General features: G+C 39.3%; 1 protein-coding gene across 1 annotated transcript; it reads right to left on the reverse strand.

The window, feature by feature from the left end:
- Positions 1-134: 134 nt before the first annotated feature.
- Positions 135-7,221, reverse strand: peds1 (plasmanylethanolamine desaturase 1). Its single transcript, XM_073469627.1, has 6 exons — positions 7,042-7,221; positions 5,995-6,114; positions 5,804-5,895; positions 5,511-5,655; positions 5,144-5,356; positions 135-4,149 (listed from the first exon to the last, which is right to left on the reverse strand). The coding sequence occupies exons 1-6, from the start codon at positions 7,175-7,177 to the stop codon at positions 4,028-4,030; spliced, it is 828 nt and encodes a 275-aa protein (XP_073325728.1). The 5' UTR covers positions 7,178-7,221; the 3' UTR covers positions 135-4,027.
- Positions 7,222-12,081: the final 4,860 nt, after the last annotated feature.

Here is a 12,081-nt window from a genome sequence, read left to right on the forward strand (position 1 = left end):
CTCTTAAAAGGAGAGTAAGTGAGATATACAGGCAAAGTGAGAGAGTAACAATATAAAGAAAGTGCAGTCTAATTATCATAGCTACAACACCTTCGAGCAAAAAATAAAGAAAGACATTAATCAGACACAACAGGTAGTGTAATTATCAACCGTTTATTTAGTTTATTTATAAATACAGTTTAATATATACATTGTTAGTCTCCCAAATTGAAGACAACAAAAAGGCATCAAGGCATTATTCTGATATCTAAAACTCCATCACCACCAGCATACAGAACCAACTACAACATCCATATGGGTCTTTTCTCAGAAGAAGTGAGAGGCAAGTAAATTTAAGGTCAGGTCAATAAATTGTTTTCCCATATCGCTGGCAAGATTTACAGTAAATCAATCAGGGAGAGGATAAGGCAATTCAATAAAAAGATCAAGGATCGTTACAAAAGTGATTTCAACACAGAATGTCAAACATACCAACAACAACTGCCCACACCACTTACCAACAAGTTCATTGGCTTTCACAAAATTGTTTCCAGTGGGGGAAATATTTAGTTTACCACACATCATCATTACAAAGTACCCTTCAAATCCACTGAAGCCCATTGTCTCTAAGCAGGAAAACCAAACACAGCTTAATCACAACTTCTAGCTCAACAACAGAAGGCCAAGTTAACTGTACTGACATATGGCTACAACAGAACCTATAATGCATTTAAAATCATTCAGCTTCTTTGGCCAACAGAATCTGATGGAGATGAATGATTTAAACGACTTCTATCGACTAAATAAAGGCCTTAACTTCACTAATGGAGTGTTTGTTTTCCCAATGAATTCATAATAAACTACTTTAAAATCGCTCTAACCACAATCCTGAGATCATCTGGAGAATGAGAATGAAGAATAAATCGATGCATGTTAGATCGATACTCGCAACCAGACTCCGACTATGACAGCCATAAATAGCAATTATAGCAAGATTAATACGGTATGGGTTCCTTGTGAGTTCACCACATATTTTTAAAGGGTGTCGGTTAAGTCAATCTCCAAACTAATTATGGCATATCATAGCTGGCGTGTCTAACCGTTATCCTTAGCTATTGCCCTATTTAGCAGTTTTACAAAAACACAAAACGTCCTTACAACTGTCATCAACCTTATATTATCACAAAAAGCAATGTACTGAAGCAATGAAACATCCAGTAGAGCCGAAAATAAGTTGTCTGTCTACTGACTGCAGATAGCGGTGCCCAAATAATATTTCGCCTAACACTGATTAAAAAGAACTACAGGAGTAGGACTTCTAACGCAGGCCTTAAACTTTGATGCAGAGACACTTAACGGTATCCATATACCAGCATATATTACACTACCTAGAGTACACAAAACTGCTTCTCACAAAACTCTACAAGCAGTATGCAATCTGCAGTCTGCTGTTGACCTATGGTGAATAATTTCATATAATCAAGTATGAAGGATTTAAAAACTGGAATATTACATAACATAAAACAGAATTTTGGCTTAAAAATTAACTATCATTAACTTGTCTACTTTGACTAGAACACCAGAAGCTTAATAATTCAGCCTTTGACCTGGGCAACCCAACCGAACAGCAAGATTAGCTCCTTCCATTTAAACCCGAAAACCTCTGACAGGATTTTCCTTGCAACGGGAGAACATTTTGGGGGTTCAAAACCGGGTCGTCTTTTGAAAGCAGCACGATTAATTTCACCTGGAGCGAGCACAATCCTCCCCGGTCAGCGTCTGCTTTACGCAAACCCAAAGAAAAGCTGGTGACCTGGTGTATTGCTTGCACAAGCCGACATGCTGTAGGCATGCACGCATTCTTACGTCTGTGACATCTTAATTAGTAAAAGTAATTTTGTCATGCAGTTCATCAAGTAGCTAAATTTTTGAGCTCCAGTTTTCCAACTTAGCAACTAGGTGTAAACTATTAGAAAAAGAAAGGCATTTTAACCTAATCGGATGAGTTAAGACATATAGTTAAGGGCCTCTTATTAAACTGCATAGTTATTAGCTGTACAATACATTTACAAACAACAGACTTAACCGTTAAAAAACTCTCAACCAACTGATTAATTACATAATCTCATCTGTAAGCGTGAATAAATTCCTGGATCGTCAGCCTTCACCGAAGCCCTTGTGACATCACCAAGTCTGTTTGTCACAGTTACCAAGACGGTACACGGTGGCAACATAACTCACAGGGAATGTTACGCTCTGAAACTGACAGTTCTTTCCCACAATACAAAAGAATAGCAACATGTGGGGATTGAAAACAATGTTACACACTGTTGGCACATATTAAGAGCATCTGTGTCTGATTAACTGAGACACAAATCCCAGAAAGACAGAGAAGCGCTGCAAATGAAACAAAACAACAAAAACACACAAGTACTGCGTCTGTGGTGTCTAAGGCAGCTTGACAAAACTGCATGCGCCTCTTTCTTGCAGAACTGTCTGTGTACAACGAGTCAAAACTTAAAATGCTTTTTCACAGAGGACACACAATCATCTGAAAAGTCTTCTGAGACTGACTCAGCAGAACAACCGGATGATACAAGTCTATCTGGACAGGTTTTCTTATGGTTAAGCATCAACGCCGACTACAGTCACACACATTTTTATCAATGTGACTTCTTCTGATCGAATAGCTTGGCCTGAAAATTACACATCCATTATCATTAAAGGGGCTCTGTGCAAGAATTTGTAGCAATTTACATGTATTAATCACTTTTTTTTTTGACCATATGTGAGTCAACGTGAAAAATGAGACCTTTCCGTCTCTCTTGGTTTTTTAAGTTGTTTGATTCCATCTGATTGTGAATTTCTTTGTTGAAGGATGCGGTTCACATTTTTGGCAGCAGTCCAGAGTATGTGACTTTAAGCACGTTCTCAAATGCCTCTCTCAGCTAACAGAGAGCAAACAATAGCTAACAAAAATAGTTTAGTAATGGAGTCTGCAAACATAAACTAATGACCGTCTTCCAGCACAACACAGCAGTTCCACAGAGCCCCTTTAAAGATGTAGATGCAGACTGTTTCAATGTCCAAAACAAAGCAAAATTGAATCAAAATGCCAGCTTGGGATCTGACAGCAATATTAGCAATACGGTTCTTATTTACTTTTTTGGTTTGTTTTTCTTTAAAACTCCTTTTCTGAGCTGTCAAACCTCTCATTTTGCATCAACTGTAACTGTAGTCATTGTCTAAGATTTACAAATCCATGGCTAAACTATTAAATATGGCTGCGTCTTGATTTGTAGCAAACAAAAATGGGACTTGGTCAGTAATGAAAAATAATCTAATTCATTAACATATGTTGCAATCACCTCTCTTTAAAAATAAAAGTGTGCAGCGGAAATCAAATGTGCAAGATGTCAACAAATGTAACAGTAATTAACAGATTTGTTCTTAAGCTTTCAACATTGGTAAAGCATCCAAAAACGCTACATCACCCCATCCCTACTACTTACCATGACCTACATCCAATTTTATTACCTGCACATCAAAAGACCCTTTAAAAGAGATGAAAAAGACTGATCCAGAGAAAATAAAGCAGTGCTAAATATAAAGCGATTCATCCACTCCCCAAATAAACGGCTGTGGCTCTGGAGGAGGCGAAGGGAGAGTTCACTCTTTCAAGTATTCTTTCTTGGGATCGTTTGAAATTTTCTGTCGTGAGGGAAAAATCTTTAAATCTCCTCAGAAAGCGATCGCAAATTCTGTATCTGACCATACCTTCATAGTTGAGTTGTGTTCGACATACGAAGAGTGAAGGATATATTGCAATTTGAAATGACGATCTCCGTGAGTGAGTAATGAAAGAAAATCCGTCAACAGAGCCCTCTTCTTGAAAAACAGACAAAATGTGCAAGACTTAAAGCTATGGCATCAGAAAGTGTTTGTTAGTTTTTCTTCCTACGGATTACAGTTTTAAGTGAGGCAAAAAGAGGGGATGAGCTGGACGGAACCAGCGTCTTCTGAGGTAGGGTGCAGTTAGCCTGCAGCTTTACTTGACTTTTTGAGCCCATTTCAGGTCATCCGCCCTGGGCTTCTCTCCTGTCACACTCTGGATGAGATCCTCCAGGTTCCTCCAGAAACCAAACTTCTCCAGAGGGTAGTTCAGCCAACCTGGAGGGAGAGAGCTCAATGATGAATCTGCCTGACTCTCATCCATAAAGTAGTGTTGGGCCATTGGACGATGCCATCGAAACATCATGATTATAAAGTAAAGCAGTGTGTCCCCTCACAGTTGCCGTGAGGTGAGAGTTGTTGGCGTTATAGGAGAGGAAATTAAAAGAAGTTTGTTGCGGCTTAATGCACGAACAACACATCTCCATGTTCCGTTTATTATTTTCAAAATAAACCTGACCTGTTAGGTGAACCCTTGTCTGACTTCTTGCCGTTGTTATTTATGTTTTGTTAGCTTGGCTTCCTCAGTATTCTCCCTCTATTTCTGCTTCAAGCTTCTGAGGCTGAACACAACTAAGTTTAAGACGTGGTGCAGAAACGAAGACTCTTTTAAATCTGTCACAAGGGTGAATGTCAAATGTTCACCAGCCAGGAATGTGAGAGTTGATCTGACTCTGCTGGTAACGGGAGACAGTTTTCTAGGCTGGATAAGACGGTTGGAGAGTGCTGTTAGAGCACCTAACCTTTTCATTTAGATGCACGTAATAATAAATTTTATTTCTTAACACATTATGTCAACGATTGTAAACGGGAATAAAAGTGCAAATACATCTTTTTCTGCATTTAAATCACAGCACATGCAACAAGAAATTGTGATAACCTCAACTGTGTAAAAAATATAAATAAATAAAGTAAATAACTACATTTCAGGCACACCAGTGCTAGACTTTTGTGCGCATGTGCAACCAAAATAGTCTCACCCCGAAGCCCTGAGCTCCTGCCATATGGCAACTTTTGAGGGGACACACTACCTCCGATTCAGAAACCCATATTAACACCACTGCCCAACAACGTCATCATCATTCTTGTTTCAATGTGGACGTCATCATATGCCAATTTGGTAGACATTGCCCAACCCGACCATAAAGTTTTCAATTTCACTTTAAAACACTACATACAGGTGAATTTTCATAACGAGGAAATAAAGAGGAACCTGTAGTGATGCAGAAGTACGTCTCATGAGGGGAGACGTGATGGACGCGGTGGTGCTTGCGGGGGAGGATGATGTGGCAGTCCTGTAGGAACACCACCCAGCGAGGCAGGCCGAAGTACGTGTGCGACCACTTGTGAATCTGGTTGGTAAGGGTCACGAAGATGGCCAGTGCAAACAAGTAGCAATACCAGGGGTAGTTATGGTAAATCTCCGCTGTGAAAAGGAAACAGAGACAGGGTGAGACAGAACTCTGTTGTCTTTTTCCTATTTCCTTGGATCAGCTACTTTCAAGTAGCAGCTTAGAAAATGACACAGCAGTTTCATGTAGAAGTAAATGTCAGGCTGAGTTTGTTGATGCAAAACTCACCGGGGGAGAGGGTGAGGAAGTTGAAGGCCATGTTTGCTAGAGGGACTATGGTCAGCATGCAGTTGTCACCATTGGTCTCAATGAAATCGTGACGGGTAATGGCTGTGGGGTCGATGTGGTGCTCTCTAAATGGTCGTATAAAGGCCTGCAGGATAGATCAGACAGGGTGTCAAACAAGAAACAATACACAATGTAAATGCAGGAAAATGTTCTGAGTATTTATAGCACAAACAAATGATTCTACTTTAGGGAAAGAAAAAAAAAAAAGAAAACAGAAATCGGCTCATGGTTACCTTTCCGAAGATGGGTAGATCCACTGATCCCCATGTGTCAGCTCCCCAGTGAACAAATCCGGACGCAAAGTCTGCGGTGAGTATTCCTGCCGCTGAAAATGAGGGAATGAGAAAGTGAGAACGACCAACACAGCTTGGAAAAACTTGACAAAAACATCAGAACATGATGTAATTTTTCAGGCAGCACTTACCAATGCTCAACAGGATATACCACAGATGTCCCAGATGGAAATTGGCAAGAAGGTGAATGAAATTGAAGGCCATGAGAGAGAAGCAGAGGACGACACTTATCCATTCTTGACATCTTTTGCCTTAAAGGAAAAACACCGTGATTAAAACATGGAAAACTTCCCTGATAAGATTCTCAGTTATATTATGTCTCCAGTCCTGCACATGAACTTGACATTACACCACACAATCTAAAAATGTCCAAAGGTTGAGTTAATCTAGTCAGTGCCGTTTATTATCAGCTGCTTTTTCATAACAGTGAGACTCAAGTGAGGTAACGTTCCTCTTGCTTTACTTGGGACGTGACTGGTGAGCAGCTGGGCCTGAAATACCTGTCCACACTTTACAGTCCTAATTAGTATATATATTTAAAAAAAAGCCCCTCAGGCAGGTAAAACTCAGATTCAGATCCTCAACTGATAATGAGGAGCAAGTATTTGTACAATGGGTGTGAAGGCTTTACACTAAACAGCATGGAAGGTGGTGGGAGGACTGTCTGAGTGTAATCTAAAAACTATCTGGATCCTTAGTTGCTGGTAAAGCTTTCCTCTGTGAGTTACAGTCCATGAGGCTGACTTAGCAGCAGCGCTGTTATGAAAGGTCACAGCCAGCTCCATGTCCAAACGAGGCTCCTGAGCCTAAAGCAGAGGCAGTGGATTCTTCTAACCTCTGCCTGATGCTCGAAATGTCAAAGGACAACAACGACTCAAACACAAATTCACCCAATCTCACATGATTCCTATTGTGTAACAACAAAAGTGTGACTGACACACACACACACACACTGACACACACACACACACACAGCACTGTCGCTCATTGTTCGGTGTCATGTATTAGTGGCAGCTGAAGACAAACCGGTGTTCTTGCTGTTGAATTTAGTAGTTGTTTGCAGTTTGTTGCTTCTTGACTACGCGGTGTCAAGCCTGTCGTTATGTCACGCCACTCATGGACACTTGAACCGGGCGAATGAGCTCGTTTAGACGGAGCCGCTAAGAGGATCCACTCACCTGGTGAGTATAAATTGGCCAGTTCTCGGGCACCGGCGTGTTGTGGACCCCATCTGGCCGTACCCCGGCCCGGTCCCTGCGGCTCTGGGTTCTGTGTTTCCGCTCCACAACCGTTCTCGTTAACCATTCTCGCCATTTCTCCACCGTGGGCCCAGCCCCTTCAATCTCTCTACTCACAGTCAGGAACCAACGGAATCATCAACTTCTCAGCCCACAGACAGCGTAGCGTTTTCAACCAATCAAGTGCGAACCGTTGAGCGCAGCAGCCAATCATCGGTCGGGGAGACGTTACACAGACAGCCGATTGACCAATAGGGACTGCGAGGGGAAAGACCGCATTTCCTGACCCCACCCGTCCTCTCTGAAGCTCGCTTGTGCTCTCTCTCTCAGCCTTTACTGCTGGATGTACAGTAGATGGAGCCCTCTCACATTATATGAAAAAAAAAAGTGGAGTAGTTAGGTGTTGTAGCGACATCTGTCACCCGTTAGATAGTTTGATTTTACAGCGTTAACCGTGGAGGAGACTCATGGTTGTCAACTCAGTCAGGTGAGGCGTTCACGGCCCAGTGGAAGAAGTATTGAGATCTTGTGTAGCTAACTTTTAAAATAAGAAATAACACATTCTTCCCCCCTACAAATTCAAAGTTTAATTCATATACACTGAAACGAACCGTTGCTCAGTCCATTACAGTCAGGGGTTTTGCTGCTGAAGCCTCACTTGGTCTGGTGGGACCAGTTGCTGTCGGTGGTTAACGTAGCTAATGTTAGCTAACTTTAGATGCACTTCACTGTGTCTTACTGTTAGCCGACATTTTAGCATTTTCCATTATTATGTAGCTGCCACTATTGTCGACGTAAAAGTAGTCCTTTACAAGTAAGTTGTAGGTCCTGGTGTTATCACTAAAAGGTACTTTAAGGTACCACAAGAGGAAGTTAACATAAGTTTTACAGAATGGCCCCTGTCAGAGTTACAGTACTGTATTTTTGAATACTATACACATTACTGTGTCAGCAGCTTAATGTTGAAGCTTAAATTTAACTATGAATATAATGGAGTTGTAAATATAGTGGAGGAAATAAATAATATTATCCTTTAAAATGTAATGGAGTAGAAGTTTAGTAAATAAAGCATCAAATAGAAATTCTTCAAATTGTACTTAACCACAGTACTTACATATATGTACTCAGATACTTTCTTTTTTTAATATCCATTACATGCAAGCAGAAAACTTGTCTATTGACAGTTTAAGTACAGTTTAAGTGAATTTCCCAAGTCTACTTTATGTAGTAAATAAACTAATCTCACTGTATTAGTCGTATATTTGGAAGTGTACTACTTAAGTACATCTTGAGACTGATTTGGCCAACTTTTGTAGTTTATAAAAAGTATACTTTAAGTGTAAGATTAGTAAACTTTGAGTACACAATTAGTTTGTATCTAAGTTTTATTTTGTACTGCAAATACACCGTGCAACTATACCACTTTAAGTACAAGTGTAAGCCAAATAGACTTTTCTGTGTACCACAGTACTTATATTTAAGGTGTGTCACATTCACTCGCCTGGCTTTTATTTATTTATGAGGGATATGAATCCACAAAGTAGTCAGTCACTATAGCGGTGTTAAAGGTGTTGTATTTCCCTCTGAGATAGAGTGAAGTAGAAGTAAAATTAATTACTCAAGCAAAGTAGGCTACAAGAACCAAGTAGTAGTATAGTATTAGAATAAAATGTTCTTAGTTACATATTTAGACACTATACCAGCCAACAGTCTGTGCAACAACTAACAAGCTGACCTTACAGTATCTTAATATTAATTGTATTCACTATTTGTCTTGGTACAATATGTAATAACAGTAAGTACCTTAACCTTTAATATTGTAGTACTTTGATATTTCCATTTTACTTTATACTTTATTTTAACTCCAATACATTTTTATGTAAATAATATTGTACTTTTTACTCCACTGCACTTGACTTACATTTACATACGCAACCATTTAATCAGATAATAAAATGTGGCAAACATTTATAGATTCAACTGCACAAAAATTTATGAAGTACTTTTACAGCCACCAATAATCTGAAGTCAACAGGTGTGGGGGGTTGGGAAGCTTTTAGACCCTGCTTACTAGTACTTGTAGTGAGTATACTGACCCGTACAAGTATCAAGGCATCAGTTGTAATAAATTATACATTATACTTTGATAGTGTGAAAGGGACTTGGCATGTATTTTAGACTGTGCTATTCCTACTTTAGTTTAACTTTAGTTACACAGATCTCAATACTTCAAAATGTGTGTTCAAGGCTGGATTAAGAGCCAAGATAATTGTGCCAACTGACCCCCAGGGGTCAAAAGTCCAAGGTTCACTGTGTGCCAACTGGTTTTGTTGATTTGATTAATTGCAAATTTGGTAGGGAATGCACCAATATATTACAATATCAGCTACGATAGGATTTACATTGTTAGTTAATCTTGTGGTCAGGTTTTGAGAGACTTTGTGTCAAAAATCTATCTCTCTAATTATTTTTGTGAGACATTATTTACAGCCGTTTAAGAACACACTCTGTTTAAGGTTGATACACAAACTAGACCAGGTGTAGAGTGTGTAAATAATGTCTTTTCAAATAATTTGGGATCTCGTGTATTGTGGAGACTTGGAGTATGCCTGAGCCATTCTAGTTTTTTTCTGTTGTTTTTTTAAATATTTTAAAACAAGTCCCCATTTACTTCAGTTGTTTAGCAGAGTGCAGCAACGTGGTTTCTTTGTGAAGCTCCAAAATGTTTTGTGGACTACAAAACTTCACCTGACTTTCTCTTGGTATGGGGGTGAGTAGATAATGACTGAATTTTCTTTTTTGGCTGAACATACCCTTTTAGACCTTTGCTATGTAGAAAACCTGGAGTCAGGTGGTATTTTCCCAGCATAATGAGTCCTGGTTTCTTTCTGGCCAAATAATGAAGCTGCCATGTGGACAATGTCAGTGTACTTGAAACTCGGAGGCGACCGAGGACATACTTAACTGATTGGAGGTGGTTGGTCATTAGGGGCCAAACAGCAAATATTTGCTCCAGGGCCTTCCAACATGTTGATCCGCCGCAGCGTATGTCCTATCTACGGAGTCACAATTTTTGCATTTAACAGTTAATCCACACAACAAATAGGAGACAACAGAGCAATTAGGTCACAGATTCTAATGAGTCACAGAATAAAAGGGAAGGATGTAAATTTCAGGCGAAGTCAGGAGATGTTTTGACAACATACCCAAACAGGAAAGTGTTTTTGGCTGCACACCAGTGAAACAGTTTATGAAGAGGTACACATGTCCTAAACATTTATATGAACTCTCTTATCCCTCACGAAAACTATGCATACTTCAAGTTAATTTTATCAAGTAAACTGTAAGTGGCAAAAGATGACTTTTCCCCCCTAGCGTTTCCAAGTGTTATTATTACCACCGCTATTGCAAAGATAAGTGGATTGCTTCCGTTTTCCTCAGAGTCACTAATAACAATAACACAGGATAAAACTTAAGTTTATTCAAACATTTAGTCTATAATAGAAATGTATCACCAGCTAACCTTCCTTTTCCTGCAATCAACATTTACTTCTTACGATAAGTTAAAGCAGAATACTATTGACAGTTAAAGTACAATTCAAATACATTTCTCAGTCTACTTTATGTAGTAAATGCACTTATATCAGTGTACTAGTTGTGTACTTAGAGGTGTACTACTTCAGTACTTCTTGGGACTAAATTCACCCACTTTTTAGTTTATAAAAGTATACTTCTGAGTATACTTTAAGTGTATGACTAGTAACTTTGAGTATACAACTGGTTTACATCAAAGTTTTATTTTGTAGTGCAACTATACTGCTTTAAAGGTGCCAAGGGGTCATTACCTCATTCATATTGTAAATATTACAATTCTGAGTTTGATTTTCTTTTTCAAAACTAAATACTGCCCCTTTAAGTACAAGTATAAGCCAAATACTTTTCTGTATACTTTTCAGTATAAACCAAGTAAACTTTAACTTAAGTTTGTAAAGTATCTCTCTGACAAGTACATGTAAAGTAAACTGAACGCATAGCACACTTGGATAAACTTCTTCTTGTAAGAGATGTTGCTTATGTACATTCATGAAGCTCACCACAGGATGGCAGTAAGACCTCACATTGAAACCAAAACCAACCTTGTACTGTGATACTCTGTAACAAGAGCAAAAAGTCAAGTTATGAACAGTCATTTGAGCTGATTAGACCTACTGAGCATATATTCTTCGAGTAAAATCAAGATGCACGGTGAGACATAGAAAATCTTGTCAGACTTTATTAAGAAAACACTGAACCGTTTTAGACACAAACCAGGCTGACTACATTTCTCACAACACCCACCCTGACCCTCATACAGTGTTGGAGTTGATGCATCATCTTGTACTTTCGCCACACAACAACACACACAGACTGTTTTTAACCAGTCTGTTGATTCTGTGGGGAAACAGCTGTCTGGTGATGTGTTAACGGCTGCTTTCCGGAGAATCTTCTTATGAAATGATCAAGCGTGAACTTATAAAATGGTTGCCTCTGTATGGGATTTTTCCATTATTGTCGAGTTAATGAGTTGTGACTGTAGAGGGCGTGAATGGACGGGCTGTCAACCAGAAGTATTCGTCTCATTTTGTATTGACAGATGTTGTCTGGCTCTCTGGGTTTCTATGATCACTTTTTATTTCTGTTTTAGTTCCTTTAATGGCATATTAATGAAAACCACTAAAGTTGCGTTTCCCCTCTTTATTCTGCTGCTGCAGCCTGAAGTCCGTGACACTGACACAAAACACAAGAACAAATATACAAACACAGATTAAGTTGTTTTTTAATCATTATGTCCGGACACAAACGTTTAAATGTGAGGAAGGCCCTCTAAAAGCAGCACAGGTTGTCCGGTTGGCTCCTCGATGCACGTCACACACCTGCCCAGCTAAACCCCGCCCCTCGTTTTTTAATAAAAACCCCCACGAGACAGGAAGACCTGTCAAT

Source organism: Pagrus major, chromosome 7, assembly GCF_040436345.1.
Source record: "Pagrus major chromosome 7, Pma_NU_1.0".
Classification (NCBI taxonomy): Eukaryota; Metazoa; Chordata; class Actinopteri; order Spariformes; family Sparidae; genus Pagrus; species Pagrus major.